Source organism: Anser cygnoides, chromosome 36 (genome assembly GCF_040182565.1).
Source record: "Anser cygnoides isolate HZ-2024a breed goose chromosome 36, Taihu_goose_T2T_genome, whole genome shotgun sequence".
Lineage (NCBI taxonomy): Eukaryota > Metazoa > Chordata > Aves > Anseriformes > Anatidae > Anser > Anser cygnoides.
In genome coordinates this window covers 1,698,848-1,719,885 of record NC_089908.1, presented here as the reverse complement: position 1 = coordinate 1,719,885, position 21,038 = coordinate 1,698,848, and the positions used below count along the sequence as shown (strand labels likewise).

The window sequence follows — 21,038 nt, the reverse complement described above, 5'->3', positions numbered from 1 at the left end:
TTTGCCAGACCCATATTCCTCAAGATCACAAACTCCACCAGGGCATGGTCGCTACAGCCCAGGCAGCCTCCAATCTTAACCTCTCTAATTCCACGTTGGTGAGCACCTGGTCTAGTAAGGCTTCACGTCAGGTCGGTCCGTCTATTACCTGGACCAGGAAGTTATCCTCAACAGACTCCAGGAATCTCCTGGATTGCCTGGAACCTGCAGTGCCGCTACCCCCAGCAGATACCCAGGTGGTTGAAATCCCCCATCAGGACAAGAGCTTGTGAGTGTGACAGTTCTTGCAGCTGAAGCAAGAAGGCCTCGTCAACAGACTTCCCCTGATCAGGTGGCCTGTAGCAGACTCCAACCACTAGATGTCCTTTACTGGACCGATCCTTGATTTTCACCCACAGGCTCTCGACCTGGTCATGGCTGTTTCTCAGGCACAGCTCTTCACAATCTATCCACTTCCTAACACAGAGGGCAACTCCACCTCCCCTCCTTCCTCGCCTATCCTTTCTGAACAGTTTGTAGCCATCAATGGCCGCACTCCAGTCATGGGAATCACCCCACCAGGTTTCCATGATGGCAACTACATCATAGTTTCCTACTAGTATGGTGGCTTCCAGCTCTTCCTGTTTGTTGCCCATACTGCATGCATTAGTGTAAATGCACCTCAGCTAGGCCACCTTTTGGGAGGGAGAAACCCTAATACCCTCCTGACCACACTCAGGTGTTTCCATAGTTACCAACCTCTCACCAACCCTTGTGTCCTTCCTGCAAAATGTTCTGTCATCCTCATCCTTCACCAAGACACAAGACTGCGAGGTCTTGCTAGCACATTCCTCACCCAGAAGAACTGGCATGTCACATTCAGGCTCCTTTCTAGTGTCCCCGGTTCCACCCACACCCCCCTTCATACCTAGTTTAAAGCTCTATCAATGAACCCTGCCAACTCCCATCCTAAAACCCTTTTCTGCCGGAGGAAAAAGCTATTCCTGTCTGTCGTCAGCAGGCCTGGTCTCATGTAAATCGACCCAAGGTCAAAAAAAAACCAAAACCCTGCCAGTGAAACCAGTCTCGGAGCCAGTTATTAACCCGCTGGCTCATCATGTCCAGTACCTCATTATTTCCTATAACTGGAGGGATAGAGGAAAACACGACTTGTGCTCCCGAACCCTTGACCAGTCTCCCCAAGGCTCTGAAGTCCTTCTTCATAGTCCTTAGAGGAGTTCTTCCTATTTCATCATTGCCTACTTGAAACAACAAAAGAGGATAATAGTCCGAGGGCCGTACTAGCGAAGGAAGTTTCTTCCTTACATCTTTAACCCGGGCGGCAGCAGACCTCCCTGTGTAGCGGGTCTGGTCTGCATATCGGGCCTTCTGCTCCCTTCAGCGGTGAGTCACCAATGACAATGACCCGTCTTTTACTCTTTACTGAGGAGGTTTTAATGCAGTGGGTAGCCTGATTAGACTTTGGTGACACCTCCAAGTAGGAAGAACCATCACCCTCGCCATTGTCCAGTTGTCCTCGCAGAGCAGTGTACCTGTTCTGCAGGGGCAGCTAGGGAGGTAGGGGAATCACCAGACAGGAGCACCTGCTACGCTTGTAACGGTGAGCAGGGACCTTTTGCCATTGCCCCCTGTCCCCCATTCATCAGCATCGTTGCTAGGGGGAGGAGAGGAGAGGGGGTTCACTGTACCAGGAACTCTGCCTGCTGGTCCCCTCCTATTACCTGCTCACAAGGCGGTAGGGGGTGATGTGTTTCTTGTGGAGCCTCTGCTGCCTGCCTAAGCCTCAGGGCTGGTATTTAGGGTGTCTCACCCTGGTGCCTTTCCTTCTGGCCTGGCAGGGAGTTGCTCCACCAGTCTATCACACTCCCTGATAGCCCTTAACCTCTCCACCTCCTCCCTGAGCTCTGCCACCAGGCTGACCAGGTCATCCACCTGCTCACACCTCACACACATGGTGCCTCTGCCTCCCTCAGATGGCAGCAACAGGCCCAGGCACTCCCTGCACCCAGAGACCTGAACTGCCGCATTTTTGAGCGGGCAGTCAGTCTGGGTCGCCACAGACTTTCTAGGAAGAGCTTTCTGCCTAGTGGAGACCATGGCAGTTTAGCCATAGGTAGACAGCCGGTAGACGAGCTGTTCTCCTGAGTGGGGCGGGATGCTCTGTCCTGTCTGAGCGCGCCCTGCCCGCGAACTGCTGCGCCACGCCCTGACTGACGTGGCGCGCCCTGGTCACTCTCGCTCCCTAGGGCCTGCCTTTGTACGGCTGGGGAGGGGGCGCTGCTGGCTCCGCCTACGCCTCGTCAGCCTCACTCGCGAGGGCTGCCAGGTCATGGCTGCTCCCTCGGCTGCCTCGAGTGGCCTCGATGCTGGAAAAAAAGACCTGCCCACCTCGATCCCCCGCTCCGCTGCAGAACACGTCTGCCCCGGAGCCGATCACCTCGGCGAGGCGATCTGTGATACTCATCACAGAGGTGAGTATTCTCTCAGGTCCCAGGTACCCAAAGCCACCATTTAGTACTAGAAGTGGGGTACGTGGGGAGCTCATGTTGCTGTGTCAACAGGTCTCACTCACTTCTTTGTGTATCAGAAGCTTAATCACCCTCTTACAATGTGACATCATCTCAAATGCAAAATACACTTCTATTTCCAAAAGGAACTATGAAGAAAACAGCATCTGATATCTCAGATATATGAGATCAAATATGTTGAAGCTTTAGGTAGAAATTATTTTCTCAGCACTGCAAGTCAAGCTATCTCCTTCTTTTTGAGGATAAACTTATTTTCATCTTGTACATATATAAAGCTGGGACTCTGAGCAACAGAATCCACCCAGCCTTGCACAGCTGGATTCCTTTCATAGCATCCACAGCAAATGCCCACAGAACATCCACCAACAGTCAGTAATCAGTACCTTTTATGACTATCATAATCCATAGTGTCCTGGTTTCAGCTAGGATAAAGTTAATTTTCCTCCTAGTAGCTGGTAGGGTGCTATGTTTTGGATTAGGATGAGAAGAGCGCTGATAACATGCTGATGTTTTAATTGTTGCAGAGCAGTGCTTACACCAGGCCAAGGACTTCTCGGCTTCTCGCTCTGTCCTGCCAGCGAGCAGGCTGGGGGTGCAGCAGGAGCTGGGAGGGGACAGACCCAGGACAGCTGACCCAAACTGGCCAAAGGGGTATTCCATACCATCTGACGTCATGCTAAACAATATATAGGGGTGGCTGGCTGGGGTGGGGGGCCGGCTGCTCGGGGATAGGCTGGGCATCGGTCAGCGGGTGGTGAGCAATTGCATTGTGCATCGCTTGTTTCTTACACATTATTATTATTAATACTATTATCATTATCACTATTATTATTATTATTGTTATTATTATTTTCCTGTCTTAATAAACTGTCTTTATCTCAACTCACCGGCTTCACTTTCCCGTTTCTCTCCCCCATCCCAGAGAGGGAGGGGGGAGGGTGAGCGAACGGCTGTGTGGTGTTTAGCTGCCAGCCGGGTTAAACCACAACAGTCCTTTTGGCGCCCAACGTGGGGCTCGAAGGGTTGAGATAACGACAGATCTGACCAGAGTGTGTTAAACTAAAATTGGTATAAGTATTGGACCTGCTTAATAGTTGCTAGTCACAATGTTGATTGCTTTGATCTTGCTTTGATCTCATGTCTACTGTGTCTGTTTTCCAAATTGAGTTATATAGCACATTACTTACTGTTTGTGTTCCCTGTTGTGCTGTTTATCCTTTCCAGGGGGCTGGTTTAAGATCATTATTTTACTGTGCAGTATAACACTGGCTTATGATATGATAAAATTGCTGGCCATGAGACTAACCTGGTATTTGCACTGTCGTCAATTCCATACTTTGGAAACCATATCTCGGAAGCTATTAACAATTACACCTATTACTTTTTTTCTTCAGGGAGCCAATCTGTGGAGGGGACAGGGGGAGATATTTTTTTCCTACTTCTTTACTCTCCCTTTCTCCTTCACCCCCCTCTTCTCCTCCGAGCTAGTTACGATAGCTCTTCAAGATGTTGAATATCCTTGGGATGTTCAGACCAGCATGTTGTTATTATTATGTCTCCTGAATGTGTTTCAGATTTTGTTTAAGGTTAAACAACTACTTAGGAATCTCATCCGGAGATCTGTCCTGAGGCGGGATAGTTGCGAGTGGCAGGGAGTGTGGGAGGATATGGGCAGGCATCTGTGCTGGGTCTGTCTGGGATGGAGTCACCTTTCCCTGCAGCAGCCCACACAGTGCTGTGCTCTGCACTCGTAGCTGGAACAGCACTGGTATCACTCCAGTGTTGTGTCTATTGCCGCATAGTGCTGGCACAGCATCAGGACTCCCTCCAAGCCCCCAAGAGCCAGCAGGCTGGGGGTGGGCAAGTGATGGGGAGGGGACATCGCCAGGGCAGCTGACCTAAACCAACCAAAGGGATATTCCATAACACCTGATGTCACACTCAGCAATAAAAAGGGGGGCTCTCGTGGGCGAGGGGGCTGTCCTCCCGAACAACGCTATGCATTTTGAGTCCCTGCTTCCCCGGACGTGGCCGAGCATTGATCATTGATGGGAAGTAGAGAATAACTTTTTTTTTCCCCCTTTTCTCTCTGTGCTTCCGCGTGGCCTTTTTTTTTTTTTTTCCCTCCCCATTCCCTTTCCCTTTAATTAAATCATTCTCATCTCAAACCTCGAGCTCTTTGTGTTGTATTTTCTCCCCCTTCCTCTTTGAGGAGGGGGGAGTGAGAGAGCGGTTGTGGTGGAGCTCGGCCACCCACCCGAGTAAAACCACCACAGCATCTAGAGCAGTGTGAATGTCCAGTGCTTTGGAAATTCACCCCTTAAAAAAAAAAAAAAAAACCCTGCTTGAAAAAGGGGTGTCATCACTCTGGCAATTCCAAAGAGACACAAATCACTGCAGCATGCTGGGGTCTGGCCTATGCCTATCAAGCTGCAATCGATGCTACTATCAACCTAGTGACAGACCCTGCAGCCACTCCAACCTCTACAATGGACCCTGCGTCCGCTCCAGCCCCTGTGGCCACTCCAAGACATGTGACGGACCCAGCGGTCGTTACAACCCCTGTGGCAGGCCCTGTGGCTGGGGCAGAGAAACAAACTGTAGCAGTGCAAGTTGCCCCTGTAGCCAAGGTGAAAATATGATTTAGAGAGTCAGATCGTTTAAAACGCAGAGAAACTCCTGCTAAGACTAAGCATGAAGAAGATGAGGCCGGGCCATCAGAGGAACAGGAAGATGAAGATGAGGATGTCGCAAAAACAACAGTAACTACCCGAACCCTATACCAGCGTGAGCTACGAGATGTGCGAAAAGATTTTGGTCGCTGTATAGGTGAGCAGCTTGTCACCTGGCTGCTCCGGTGCTGGGACACGGGAGCCAATTATGTGGAATTAGAGGGCAGGGAAGCCAGGCGGCTGGGATCCCTTGCTAGAGACGCATGCATTGACAAAGCAATTGGAGATGGAGCACGATCTCGCAGCCTCTGGAGGCATCTCCTGTCAGCTGTGCAGGAAAGGTATCCCTTCAAGGAAGAACTTGTATGTCTACCAGGCAAATGGACCACCATGGAGAAGGGAATTCAGTACCTGAGGGAATTGGCCGTACGGGAAGTAATTTATAAGGACCTAGACGACGCACAAACATCCGCAGATCCAGATGCAGTCCGGTGTACACGACCCATGTGGCGGAAGTTTGTACGGAGTGCACCATCATCATATGCCAGCTCATTGGCAGTAATGGCCTGGAAAGAGGATGAGGAACCCACAATGGATGAAGTGGCTAAACAACTCCGGCAGTACGAAGAAAGTCTCTCCTCTTCCCTACAGGCCTGTGTCTCGGCTGTGGATAAACCTTTGGAAGAGGACCACCAACTTAAAGAGAATTTATCTTCCTCCCCACCTGAATGAACCAGTGTCTCAGCTATTAGGGGTAAACGTCCATCTGTGCAAGGAAGACGATATAATGGGTACACATCCCATGCCACCCTGTGGTTTTACCTACATGACCATGGAGAGGACATGAGAAAATGGGATGGAAAATCTACCTTGACCCTAGAGGCACAGGTACGTGAGTTGCAAGGAAAAACAGTCACAAAAGAGGGGGTTCTCTGAGAAACTTGCTGCTCCTATTTCCAGCCAGGGGGAGGAAAGGGAGAATCGAGTTTATTGGACTGTGTGGATTCGATGGCCTGGCACGTCAGACGCACAGAAGTATAAGGCTTTGGTAGACACCGGTGCACAATGTACTCTAATGCCATCAAGCTATAAAGGGCCAGAGCCCATCTGTATTTATGGTGTGACGGGGGGATCCCAGCAGTTAACTGTATTGGAGGCTGAAGTGAGTCTAACCGGTAATGAGTGGCAAAAGCACCGTATTGTGACTGGCCCAGATGCTCCGTGCATCCTTGGCATAGACTATCTTAGAAGAGGATATTTCAAGGACCCAAAAGGGTTCCGCTGGGCTTTTGGCATAGCTGCCTTGGAGACAGAGGACATTAAACAGTTGTCTACCTTGCCTGGTCTCTCAGAGGACCCTTCTGTTGTGGGGTTGCTGAGGGTTGAAGAACAGCAAGTGCCGATCGCTACCACAACTGTGCACCGGCGGCAATATCGCACCAACCGAGACTCCCTGATTCCCATCCATAAGCTAATTCGTCAACTGGAGAGCCAAGGAGTGATCAGCAAGACTCATTCACCTTTTAATAGTCCCATATGGCCAGTGCGAAAGTCTAATGGTGAGTGGAGACTAACAGTGGACTATCGTGGCCTGAACGAAGTCACGCCACCACTGAGTGCTGCAGTGCCGGACATGCTAGAACTCCAGTATGAACTGGAATCAAAGGCAGCCAAGTGGTATGCCACAATTGATATCGCTAATGCATTTTTCTCCATCCCTCTAGCAGCAGAGTGCAGGCCACAATTCGCTTTTACTTGGAGGGGTGTCCAATACACCTGGAATTGACTGCCCCAGGGGTGGAAACACAGCCCTACCATTTGCCATGGACTGATCCAGTCTGTGCTGGAGCAGGGGGAAGCTCCTGAACACCTGCAGTACATCGATGACATCATTGTGTGGGGTGACACTGCAGAAGAAGTTTTCGAGAAAGGGAAGAAAATAGTCCAAATCCTTCTGAAGGCCGGTTTTGCCATAAAACAAAATAAAGTCAAAGGACCTGCACGAGAGATCCAGTTTTTAGGAGTAAAATGGCAAGATGGACATCGTCAAATCCCAATGGATGTCATCAACAAAATAACAGCTATGTCTCCACCAACTAGCAAAAAAGAAACACAAACTTTCCTAGGTGTCGTGGGGTTTTGGAGAATGCACATTCCAAATTACAGTCTGATTGTAAACCCGCTCTACCAAGTAACCCCTAAGAAGAATGATTTCAAACGGGGCCCCGAGCAATGACAAGACTTTGAACGAATTAAACGGGAGATAGTTCATGCCCTTGGGCCAGTCCGAACAGGACCAGATGGAAGGAATGTGCTCTACACTGCAGCCGGGGAGAATGGCCCCACCTGGAGCCTCTGGCAGAAAGAACCTGGGGAAACTCGAGGTCGACCCCTAGGGTTTTGGAGTTGGGCATACAGAGGATCTGAGGCCCGCTATACTCCAACTGAAAAGGAGATATTGGCAGCATATGAAGGAGTTCGATCTGCTTCGGAAGTGGTCGGTACTGAAGCACAGCACCTCCTGGCACCCCGACTACCGGTACTGGGCTGGATGTTCAAAGGAAGCACACATCATGCAACTGATGCTACATGGGTTGCACTGATTACTCAGTGGGTTCGAATAGGGAACCCCAATCACCCAGGAATCTTGGAAGTTATGATGAAATGGCCTGAAGGCAAATACTTTTGGATATCACCAGAGGAGGAGGTGGCCCGTGCTGAAGAAGCCCCACTGTACAACAAGCTACCGGAAAATGAGAAGAAATATGCCCTGTTCACTGATGGGTCCTGTCGTATTGTGGGAAAGCATCGGAGATGGAAAGCTGCTGTATGGAGTCCTACACGACGAGTTGCAGAAGCTGCTGAGGGAGAAGGAGAATCGAGTCAGTTTGCAGAAGTGAAAGCCATCCACCTGGCTTTAGATATTACTGAACGAGAAAAGTGGCCAGTTCTCTATCTCTATACTGATTCATGGATGGTAGCAAATGCCCTGTGGGGGTGGTTACAGCAATGGAAGCAGAACAACTGGAAGCGCAGGGGCAAACCCGTCTGGGCTGCTGCATTGTGGCAAGATATTGCTGCCCGGGTAGAGAACCTGGTTGTAAAGGTACGCCACGTAGATGCTCACGTGCCCAAGAATCGGGCTACTGAAGAACATCAAAAAAAACCAGCAGGTGCATCAGGCTGCTAAGATTGAAGTGGCTCAGGTGGACCTGGACTGGCAACATAAAGGTGAATTATTTATAGCCCGATGGGCCCATGACACCTCAGGCCATCAAGGTAGAGATGCAACATACAGATGGGCTCGTGATCGAGGGGTGGACCTGACCATGGACACTATAGCACAGGTTATTCATGATTGTGAAACATGTGCTGCAATCAAGCAAGCCAAACAGTCAAAGCCTCTTTGGTATGGAGGACGATGGCTGAAATATAAATATATGGAGCGGCCTGGCAGATTGCTTACATCACACTCCCTCAAACCCGCAACGGCAAGCGCCACGTACTTACAATGGTGGAAGCAACCACCGGATGGCTGGAAACATATCCTGTGCCCCATGCCACCGCCCGGAACACTATCCTGGGCCTTGAAAAGCAAGTCCTATGGCGACACGGCACCCCAGAGAGAATTGAGTCAGACAACGGGACTCATTTCCGAAACAACCTTATAGACACTTGGGCCAAAGAACATGGCATTGAGTGGGTGTATCACATCCCCTATCATGCACCAGCCTCCGGGAAAGTTGAACGATACAATGGACTGTTAAAGACTACACTGAAGGCAATGGGTGCTGGGACATTCAAAAATTGGGATACGCATTTGGCAAAGGCCACCTGGTTACTCAGTACTAGGGGATCTGCCAACCGAGCTGGACCTGCCCAATCAAACCTGTTACGCACTGTAGAAGGGGATAAAGTTCCTGTAGTGCACGTAAGAAACATGCTGGGTAAAACAGTCTGGGCTACTCCTGCCTCAGGAAAAGGCAAACCCATTCGTGGGATTGCTTTTGCTCAGGGACCTGGATGCACTTGGTGGGTGATGCAAAAGAATGGGAAGGTCCGGTGTGTACCTCAAGGGGATTTAATACTGGGTGAGAATAGCCCATGAGTTGTAGTATGTTAATTATTATATAATACTGTATGTCATCACCATTGTGATTGCTATATGCCAATGTCCCATTAATGGTATCACAGTAACAGCCACGCAGATAATGATGAATGAATTTTGATAGAATTGGACAAGCACAGTGGTGTGATGGAACGAGAACGGGCTTCAGCATGCAATGATCCAACACCACACACCACCTCTTCTGCCCTGAACGACTGCTGTGACAGATGGAGCCCAAAGTCAGTCATGGACTACACAAACTCTGTGGACATTGTATATACGTATCATTATTATTATTGTTTTCCTTTCTTTTCTGTCCTAATAAACTGTCTCTATCTCAACCCACAGGCTTCATTTTCCTGATTCTCTCCCCCATCCCGGAGAGGGAGGGGGGAGGGTGAGCAAACAGCTGTGTGGTGCTTAGCTGCTGGCCGGGTTAAACCACATTTCCCTTAGTAAACTTTTTGCTGGGTTGAAAAGGAGCTAAGTGCTCTTACTTCAAGAGGAACCTTAAAGTAGCCACCTCAAAGGGCTGTTTCACATCACTCATATCAAACTTCTCATATCCAACTTGGGCTGTTAATTGTTAATTAAACAGCTGGCAGAAGAAAAATAAGCAATTGGGAGCAGGCCCTTCTTTGAGAAGTTCCAGCCAGACAGCACAGAAATTACCCATTTTCAGTAGCACATCTAGTTCAGAGAGGCCTCCTCTGTCCTGCCTGTTCAGTTTCCAAAACAGCCTGGCAAGGAAACCCACCTGTGTCAGGGCTGTACACCTGCTCCATTTCTGCAGAACTGGTCTGCCAAGGGGCACAACCAACCAACAACTCTATTTTACTTTGCCCAAGGTCTGCACATTTAAAATGCAGGAAGACTTAAATAGAATCGAATAAATAGAATTAGAAGAAGCTGCAAGAAATCACATCGCCAAAACCCTCAGTATATGGCCTTTCTTAATATTTTTCAGCCAACATCAATTGCTTGAAAACTTGGCCACTTCTTTCAGAAAGTCCTTCTTTGGGCCCCAAGAAGGACTGGGGGAGGCGAGGGGGTTTGTTCTACATTGCCACTCAATTTCTCTTCCAGGAGACAAAGCACGAGAAATCACATGCAGTTTGATAGACTGGTTTACCTAAGAACCTGGTCCTGATGGTCGTAAGAGGGGTTTGAAAGCTCTTCAAATTACACCCTTCTCCAGACTCTTTTGGCAGAGCATAAAGCACTAGAATATGGGATACAGTGAAATAGGGGTCTGGAATAGCCTTAAAATCAGCTGGTTATCAAATACTCCAAATGAACGATGCTCTGTTATTAATGCAACAGCGAGAAGAACCCAAACTGTTTCTGACACCAGGGATTCAAGTCATGGTAAAGCAGCTCCTTGATCTACTTGAGCTTGATAACCTGTGCTCATGATCAAAGGACTTCCAGTGGAGGACAGAATCACCTAAAGGAACTGCAGGAGACAAAGCCAGAGCTGGCGGCCACTCAGAAGCTGTGCTCCCTTAAGACTCAAGCCTGCATTTCAGTGCCTTTCAAGAAGGCATGCAGTGCTTTCAGCCCATGCTTGCACACTGTTCCTACTTTTAGGGACTTTGTACACTATCTGGGAGCGTGTCCATTCTGAATGGTCCATCGGGAGTGTCCATCCTCCCATAACCAAATATTTCCACAAATAAGACATTCCATACAAATTCAGGTCTCTAAACAATTGTTTAATTTCAACTGGTTGTCTTCGCTAGTCATTTCTTCCTCTGCCAAAGTTGCAAAAAGTAAACCCGTGAGCTTCAAGAAATACCGCGAGGAAAAAGGGAACCACCCAGGCCAGAATCAGTGCAGCAGAGAAATCACAAGTTTATTTGCATCCAAAAAACCCTTAGATCCAATTTACTGGTAAAACATGCTCCAGTGGTAACTCCAAATCCAAAGTTATGATTTCTGAACTTGTGAGGGAAAAAACATGTATGTAAACAGCACTGTGCAACACACTGGGACAGAAGTATATTGAAGCTTTATAAAATCACCAGGCTTCTTCTCGTGCAATCTTGCAGTAGGAGGATTGTGTCCTCCTTCTGTCGGCCACATGGTTTACTCTGATTTCCTTCTCTATCCTTTTCATACTCCGAGGATTTTTGTTACGGTCCTTGCCTATACTTCAACTTCTTGCAACTCTGCTGTCCTTTTCCAGCCACTGGGACCTTATTGTGGAAATAGGAAACAAGCATATTCAGAAGCCTTGGAAATTCAATAGAAAGAACTAGTTCTGTCAACATACCTATTTCTTGGCTTGCTACTTACAAAACACACAGTTTCAAGTGATGATTTTTATTACGTCTCCTAGTAAGTCTATTTGTTAATTCCTTTTTTAGTTTTTAAAACCTTTTGTACCTTCCCTTACAGCATTGTCGAGAACACACCTCCCCTCTCGGTCTTCACTAGGATTTAATCTAGCACAGAGATTTAAGTACTTGCAGTGATAATTTGGTTATCTTAAGGCCCATCTACCTAGTGGTAAGTGATCTTTCATGTTAATCCCTAGAGACGTCATGCTCCAAGGCTTCACCTCTGAGCCTCATACAATGAGGCAATCTCCCCTCAAACCTGTGATTTGTAACAGCAAGCACTTGCTCAGCACACCGCTGCTCCTGCCAAAGCTTACAGCATTGAATTTGCTCTAGTGATCCATAAGCACCTATTCTGCTATGCTCTGAGGGATATGCTAGTTGCCAGAATACTGCATTTCTCAAATAATACTGCATTTACTTAAGCCTGAAGAGAGATGAAAGAACAGTGGGAAGAGAAGGACCATCACCAGTTTTAGAGCACATGGTGTCACAAAAACCTACAGTACACCAGCAAGAACGCAAAACCACCGCGCACAGGACAGAAGCAGCCTTCCAAATCTCACATTTTAGAGCTAATTAGAAGATTTGGCTATACAGTTTCCATTAGAATTCATAAGTATTGGTGTCCAGATCTTAGGTTCTTTGGAAAAAAGTGCCCAAGTTCACTCAAATCTGGACTCCCACTCACAAAGCCACAACAGATGGCATCAAGTTAGGTGTCCCCGAAGTACTCTCAGAACTTGCTATAAGTTAGAAGCAACAAAGCTTCAAACTCCTGTCTCAGAGCTGTACAGCAACCAAAATCTGTAAATCTGAGATGGTCTTCAAAACTGCTTTTGGTATCCAAAAAGCAATCCTCCCATCCTCACAGGTAAGAAACCATGGAAGAAATCTTACAGTTAGCTCAAAAGGCATGCAGCTATGTATAACTATGAACAACAAGAGCTGAGAAGCTGAAAAAAGTCACCAGAATTGGTTTCAGAGATGGGAGGGGAGCAGGGAGAAGCCTGTGAGCAGTAGCCTGAGGTTCACAACTGTCAGCATGAAGACCTGTTGGGCTGATGATTTTGCCACATAAAAGAATTACTGTACATGACCTGTCCTATCTACACACCACACATTAAATGAAATTAAATACAAAGCCACGGGACATTTTAGAATCAACATTTGCCTCCACACCTCCACATCTCCCCCACAAACTCAGTTTTAATCCACCGCGTGTTTACCGTGGTCGCTGTGCTTTGAGACGATTCTTCTTCCGTACGAACTGTTGACACAGCCAGGGAAGGCAGCCTGGTTGAAGAGGATAACGTTGATGTCTCCATGCCACTGTCCTCGTTTAAAGCAGACAGACCAACCACATGGTGTCCGTTCAGTTTGCTAGCTTTAGTCTGAGCACAGGCCTGCAAAGAGCTGAGGAAAGTGCCGTTGTGGAGACAGGTAGTGCTGTGAAAAGTGCTCATGAGCTTTGGTGATTTTTGATCACTCTCATCGGAGTCGAGTTTAGGAAAGGATAGGGATTTGATATTGCTCACTGAAGTGATGGGGGACAGGGACACTTTGGAAGACAAGGACATCTTTTCACACTTTCCCAACTGTGGCAAAGTGATAAAGCCATTGGGTTTGTGAAGGGGCTTGAAGTCCAACGTGGCCCTTTCTATGAATGCCAGAACCTCCTGATCTTGCAACACAGACTCAGACCCTCCTTTGGGCAAACTGCTATCTAACAGCTGGGCAACAACCGGCCCAGTAGTACCGACATGGATTTCCAGAATGTTTTTTAACTCCTCCTTATCATCGATAGTTTTTAATTCCAGTTTGTCAAATGGGTCTTCTTCACTTTCAAAATCAGCTGGGTTGAAGTCTGCTTTGGGGCGAGGTGGACTAAGAACTTTCTGCTTCACAGCACTGCTGTCGGCTGGCGTGGGAGTAAGAATGTTATTGTGCTGCAGACCAGCGAGGATGGGGTTAATAGGAGGAGGCATGGCCTCAGGGCAAGGTCCCTCTGAGAACCCCATTCTGTTGCTGTCCTCTGGGGCTGCTTTTGAGTTTGCTATTGCTTCTTCTGCCTTGCGTTCAGCTTCTTTCTGGGCAGCTTGAATTTTTTTGATATCTTCAGCCCACTCGATTGTTTTCTTTTCCAGGGAGAAGTCATACTGACCAGTGGTAGAGAAGGAAAGAGGGAAAAAAATAAAGACAAGTTATAAGAATCACAGCTACTACTTTACAGCAGAAGTAACACAAGTAACACAGAGCAAGAACTACATGATTCATCACAGACAGACAATTTTTCCCCAGCATCTCTTATAACCTACAGAATGGCAAAACTAGGAGACACCAGCAGTAGTTCATTTTACCTCTTGCAGCAAAATCTGGCTATAGTCTGGATCAGAATCTCATATTTTGTGTCCATCCTACATTTAGTTTTGTTTAGAGCTACTGATGATCACAAGATCAGTTTCACAACTCTCTCCCCCTCTTCCAACAAGAAAATAGATGCAGTCAGTGGAAGCCTGAAGTGTCAGTGACAGCGATGTCACACATGATGGACAGTCACACCCAGATCTGGCACCACTGAACAAGGCATTCAATACTACAGAAGAGTAATTTTTGCATCCAAAGAGCAATAAGGTATTTATCAGTTCCCCCTAAAAGATTCCTAAGGGACCTGACACTAGTTTTAGACCCACTGGTTGGAGAGGTATCAGCATTCTCATACCTGTGCTAAGGACTCATCAGCCAAAGGGGATGTGCTGGCTACTCTGACAACAACTTCCTGTAGTAGCAGATTTTGCCACTGTTCTTGGCATGACTGGATCCCACAAGCTTTTCTCATTTGACATCAGCTCCTTCAGGGTTGGGTTAGCACATAAGACATTTAGATAAGCTACTCACTACCAGCGCACAGGCCACTGTGGTAGCCTGATTGAGAGGACAAAATTCTGAACACACTAAATACATGTGAAGCTTTAATATCTTACAGAGACCAGATGCCCTTAGCGCCCTCCATATCATGACAAAACATTCAGAGAACACAGCCTACAAAGCTAAGTCCAGGGTGTAACCTACCTGTGACTCACAAGAATTACAGCCTGCTTGCCAGGATGATGTCACATAACCAAACGGGTAATAAGACATCCTAGCTCTGAAGAGCAACAAGTCAGGAAGGTTTGCTACGCCTCTGCTGGGCTTTTCTGGGACTCACACTGTGCTATCCATCCCATAGCAGGCTCCAGAGAGAACCTGGAGACCTATCTCAACTCTATACTAAGTAGTTTTCCCTTCCTTTAGCTCTAAGAGATGGGACATATAATTTATCAGCAAGGTGATTTTGAAACACAACTCACTGGCACTATTCATTCCACACTTTGCCATCTGAGCAGAGCTATCATAGCTGTATACATACAAACACACGTTTAGACACATGAAATACTAAGTACATGGCTTTGGTCAATTTAGCCTCAATGCACTGTTACTACTTTGAATAGCTCCCACCAGAACTGTATAAAAGCCAAGTAGTTCTGTGCAAGGCATAGCCTACATGATCACATCATTTTATTCGAGGCGTTGCAATCCAACCAGGCGTACTGTATTTGAACCCCAGCTTGGCTGGAAAACAGAGATAGCACAGAATATGGTCATACTTGTAGAACCCTGTTTGAGGGTATGCCATAGCATGGGTGTTTCAATTATTACCATCTTTCCTCTTAGTTTAGCAACTTAGTTTACAACTTAGTTTAGCAATGTCAGGGTAGCATTTAAACCCTTACCTGTTACACAAAAACACTGTGGGTTTTTTGGAGTAGATACACTAAAATAAATGCCATCAGACTTTTTATAGTGACAAGTAGTACAAACTTTTTGCATGGCTTACAATATTATCTTCCTCTACATTCTAGCAGACTATGAAATAACAGTATAGCACAGTGAAGATATATATATATAAAAAATATAGTTCACAGCATCGCACGTTGAAGACCTAGGGTCACAGAGGAAAGAGCAGAAGTGCACAAACCATCCTTACCTGGGCTTCTCTGACAAGCTGAGAAGAATCAGGCAGGCAGAAACCAATGGGTAATCCAACCTTCGAAGGGGTTTTAAATTTGTCTCCTATCTTAAATGGGACGTCATCGAGATAACTGAAAGGCCCTAAGATCACAAGAAGAAATTGTATCAAAAACCATACAAATTTGATGCATTCAGTTAAGTCTCATGTTTCTGTATTTGGCAGCTACTCTTTCTCTGCTACCCCAACCACACAATGTGACTCAATACAAAGGAAGTTGCGTGATAAGAAACACACTGAATATGCCTGGACTTCATTGCTTCAGTTTTGTTCTTTTTAAAAGAATATTCTAGTCCATAACTATATTTTACAACACTCCAATCGCTGAGCAGATTTTGAAGTTAATATTCCAGCATCTTAGCTTCCCTCATGACAACACTATGCCTACACAACCAGAAATTGAAGCTCTCCTGAATGTTGCGTTCTGTTATGCCTCTATAGAAGGAGCCATCAGTTTTTGTTATATTCAAAGCAAGTTTTAAAATGACCCAGCTGTAGAGCAGCTAAGAAAAAAAAAAGGTTTGACATACAAGTGGAAAGTAACATTTGGACAGAAGGGGTCACAAGGACAAAGTAGCCCCAAGTCCAGGAGATCTGCTTTAAACAAAACACGGTGAAATAGCTCAAGAACATTCAGTGTAGCAATTCTGACTTTCCAAACAAGGCAATCTAACTGGATCCAGTCTGATTTGTGATCACTCCAGTGGGAGGCCACAGACTTATTCCATGGTCCTCCATCTGTGCTTTACATCTGTCACTTACGTGTAGTATTTATAGTGTTTTAGGACAAAAACTTTTCAAGCACCCTGCAAACTCACTAGGCAGAATCACCAACAACTCAAGCTCCTCCAAGAAGCCAGACTAAAGTTTTTTTTTTCCATGAGCTGCTGTGAAGAAGTGCGAGAAAACCCATAACATAAATTGTAGTCAGTTTCTAGATTAACTGGTCTAACCTTCTGGAATTACATACAAGGTTTTTGACTGTATATTACTAGACAAACACTCCAAATTTTTGTTATCATTTGTAACTTTGCTCCGAATGCTACAGATCCAACAAGACATTAGTGGCAATGTAAGATGTTTGGTGACTAACCTCTTGCTCAGTGAGCTGTGACTTGCCATTTTTATGTGACCCATTTTCATACTTGGATGACAGTTTAAGTACTATTTGTGCTCCTTCACTGTTGACTCATCTACAACAAGGCAGCCACAAGCTCCAAGAGGACAAGCAGCTTTTGAGAACAGGAATATCCTGTTAATTTGGAATCAAATGTTTATGTGCTGTCATCAGTTGACCTCTTGTGCTATAAACTGCATTGGCTGGTCCCAGAGCCCTGTTGGGACACAGAGGGCATTTCCTCTAGCCCTGACACCCTCAGGCTGAACAACCTACATGGCACCCATACTACCAAAACAAAAGAGCGCTCCAGGCAGAATATAATAGTATTTTCACTGGTCCTTACTGAGAAGCAGTACACAGTACAGCACTCAAACTGCACCTCGCTGGCCACCAACACCACGACACCCAAACAGTATTTGAGCTGGCAGTGTGAGAACTTGGATACAACAGTGCGTGTTTATGCAGAAGTAGCAATTGTGGCAGCCTTTGTGCTTACACTTACATCACAGCCAGGTCAGAGACAGCCTTATCTCCTCCTAAAGGCTCAGAGTCAAGCTTGCCTGCTGCTACCATGCCCTGGTTAGTCCCACTGCTACAAGTCCAGCTCTAACTGGGATGATCCAAGCACACAAGCCAAGCACAATTACCTCTTTGCACCAATCTCACAGCCCAAATTGCTCAGTATGCAAATACTTGTCTTATTAGACCTATTGACACAGTAAGTGGGAGACACCTCCTCTTCCACAGCCTTCTTGTTTGCCTGAAATACACACTAGCCATAGAACACACTCTGTGGTATTTACAGAGCAACATCCCTTGTTTTGGGACAGTAAAAAACCTAAGTGCACCCAGACTAGATGAGCTGAACTGATGGCTGTCAGTTTAACCTCAGCACCTAGACTAAGGAATAAAAACTTTCTTGGTTCTTTCCAGTATGTTAATTTTCTAATACAATGCTATTCTATTTCTAATACAATGCTTCTCTTGAATACAATCCTGCTACAAAAACATCAAGCATGTGCTAAGAGACACCAACTGTTTTAGGACAGTTAATAGAAAAAAAAAGTGTTTCTGAAGCAAAACACTGATGCTCATAGCATTCAGCCCAATCACAACAGTACTAGTCTAGGAAAACTTGAAAACTGACCCAGAAAGTAAAGAATCCTTCACTTTCTTTTTTTTTTTTAAATAGATGACCTTACTACCTGAATACTCAAATAGATAAAGACTCGATTTGTCTTCTAACAGTAAATTCAATACAAAAAGCAAAACCAACATATACAAAGTAACATCCAAGCCACTGTTTCGATGGTAACGTGGTGGTTTTACTCAGGTGGGCGGCTGAGCTCCACCTCAGCCACTCTCTCATAAGAGAGGGGCAGGGATGATGGGGGATAGTCATAGGCTGAACTTCAGTTTAACCAGAGAACAGGCACAGCGTTAGCAAGCAGATATGCAAGAAGGAAGCCAAGGCACTTTGTTCCTAACAAAAAAGCCAGTCAGGGGCTGAACAGATTAGTCTCGATGGCCAGGACATTAGTCAGCAGCAACAGTAAGATTCATCCTACTGATAGGACAAGGATACCAAATTCCACTTACCATGAGAATCAGACCCCAACTTCTTAGAAGCCATTTAGAACCTGAAAAACATTTTAAAATTGATTTAGCAACTTAATACATATAGCATTGCATAAGCCTACAGTCTTATCTCTGCAGTATGGGACACGCTGCTGACACTTGCTATGTTAGACAGCAAAATGTATTTTATAGCGCCAAGAATTGACCAAGTGAATAAATAACTTTGCTCAGAGTCTGACAATCCAAATAGCCAAGAAGCAACCAGGTTGATTAGGAAAGCCATGCTGTAGATCACAGCACTCCAAGACTGCTCCTTCCCAGCCCCACTGAGCACATCCTGCCTCCTCTGGCATTAATAGCCCTTCCCACTGGAAATACCACACTGATCCTCTTCAGTTTAATCCCTGTTGCTCTAAAAAGGGATACTATGATATTGGGTATGCACAGCCAGCATGGCACTTGTCTAGATGTGCTGGGTAGTACACTGATAACAATACACAATGCCGGTACACAGTAACTGGTAGGAAGACCTCAAGTTTTCGGATATGCACAAGGAAACAATGCTAACCAGAGCCTTCATCCAGCAACCACAGAATTTAATCAACAGCTTCTTTGTGTGTGTGTGTGTGTTTTTTTGTTTGTTTGTTTGTTTAATTTGAGAAGTCAATGCAAATCCTACATGGCTAAGATGTTAAATGCATGATTATTCAGGCAGCTCTTAACACAGAGGGCCTTCTCAGGGCTATCCTGAGAAGAGAGCTGTTTTGAAACTAGAGCGAGCTGGAGAATATTTGTTGATTGATCAGCTAAAACCCCACTACAGGATGCTTGTGGCGCACTCAATAACCTAGTCTAGCAGCTAAAGCAGGTACAAGAGCATCACAAGATCTTCCTTAGAACACCACAGCCTATTTCCCTGAATAACTCCATCTGTAAGCCCCCCTTTGACGTTATGCATAACAAAGACTCAGAGTTGCCCTTTGTTTCTGGAGCCCTCCAGCTGATTGCCTGTTGGGCAGGGCAGTCTATCTTCACACTCATGAAATTATCTGCTACACACCCACCAGCAGCAGTCAGTGCTCAAAGCACAATTTGGAGCCAATCTAACTTTCAAACCCATCACTCCCCAAATGAGGTCTTATTCTTCAGCCTCGGTGTTTCCACTGTGAATTCCAGAGGCAAATGTTACCTTCAAGGAAGGGTGTCCAGAGCCTAGGACTACATAGACAGCTTCGCTGTCCTTCCTGGCAGCAGCTGACATGGTGGGGATCAGGAAGAGAGTTTCAAGTACTTTTGGAAACTACCTTTTGCTGGGCAAAGGTCGTTTTCACCATTACATCAGAATCAATAGCTCAATCAACACCAATGGCTAATGGGAATTAACACAGCCAAAGCTGCAAGATTTACCCAGATGCAGCCCAACTTCCTGAGGCAAAGCAAGCAGGCACTAGGCTGTGGGGAAGTGAGTCATGCTGGGCAACTTTGGACACACCTGTGAGAAACGCTCTGTAGCCAATAACATAGGCTCAGGCGAGGATCTCAGTGAAGTAGCATTTTTATTCGCAATTGCAATGGCGGGTGTCCTACAAGCGCACCTACTAGTCACACAGTACGGTTTATATACTTTATTGCTTGATGACCGGGACCCTCCCCTGTTTCCCCATTGACTGGGTAATCCAGGTTCACAACCTATCCGATGCTTCACAGATAATACATGGCTTTCAGTTGCCAGCCTGTTATTTTTCAAATTTCTTTTGACTTTTTTACTGTTTGAGGTGGTAATGTTTCTTCCCTTATCTGACTCAACACTGTGATTTTCGCCTAATTGCTCTAAGGAGTCTGGTTGTCTGCATTTTACAAGGTCATATGTTAAGCTTTCTTATCACTGCAAGCATATCAATACCACATTCCTTCCCTCTAAACAATGTAACTCTGTGCAAAAACATTTTTGTTGCCACACACCTTACACAGAAGAGCTGCACATCACTCTGCTTGGTGTTTGTCAGGTTCCTCGCTGCATGTCTCACCCTCTCTCTCTCTCGGCATTGGACGTATGCCCCAAAGCGCTCCTCTCGGCCACTGAGCTGGCTTTGGCACCAGCCAACAGCTGCTTCTCAGAAGGAAACAATATATGGAGCCTTCAAAGAGGGAAGGAGACGGAACAGTGTTGAATTTGCCTCTCAGAGGGCATTCAGGAAGGCTGAGGGCAAAGCCACAAGACCAGACAGTACAGTTGTACGTGAACTACTGGAGTTGAAAGGGCTTTACTGGTCACAGCACCACAGAGGAGGAGATCACACTGCAGAGCATGAAGCCAGCTGCACCTTTTGGGCCCGGATCACAGGGTCAGACAAGCTGCTGCTTTGCTAGATCTCTGTGGGAGTAGCAATTAAGATGTCAACTTGATCTGCTGTTATTGAGACAGCCAGGCCACCTGTGAAGTCACACAGTTTTCACATACTGCAAGCATGTGCTGCGGCCACTTGTCCACGATGAACTGGGGCAGGGTCTCTGTGCACTTCCTTGCATTTCTCTCAACTCTGCTTTATTCTAGCTACTACCTCAGACTGAAAGCCAAGTGCTCCTCTCCTTAAGGATTTTAAAACTTGTGATGCACAGAA

The 21,038-nt window shown here is 46.3% G+C and overlaps 1 protein-coding gene and 1 long non-coding RNA gene across 4 annotated transcripts in view; one reads left to right on the top strand and one right to left on the bottom strand.

Moving 5' to 3' along the window:
- LOC125181864 (ubiquitin-associated protein 1-like) overlaps positions 1-21,038 on the bottom strand; it is a 77,617-nt gene that overhangs the window by 17,389 nt on the left and 39,190 nt on the right. For all 3 annotated transcript variants that reach the window (XM_066986941.1, XM_066986942.1, XM_066986943.1), the window contains exons 2-4: positions 18,439-18,479; positions 15,678-15,802; positions 12,880-13,809 (exon numbers count right to left, since the gene is read on the bottom strand). In XM_066986941.1, coding sequence (XP_066843042.1) covers positions 12,880-13,809; positions 15,678-15,802; positions 18,439-18,472 — 1,089 coding nt within the window. In that variant the 5' untranslated portion in view covers positions 18,473-18,479. The remainder of the gene's footprint in view (positions 1-12,879; positions 13,810-15,677; positions 15,803-18,438; positions 18,480-21,038) is intronic.
- Positions 2,121-4,974, top strand: LOC136788424 (uncharacterized). Its single transcript, XR_010827219.1, has 2 exons — positions 2,121-2,471; positions 3,053-4,974. It is a non-coding gene; the product is annotated as an uncharacterized lncRNA (long non-coding RNA).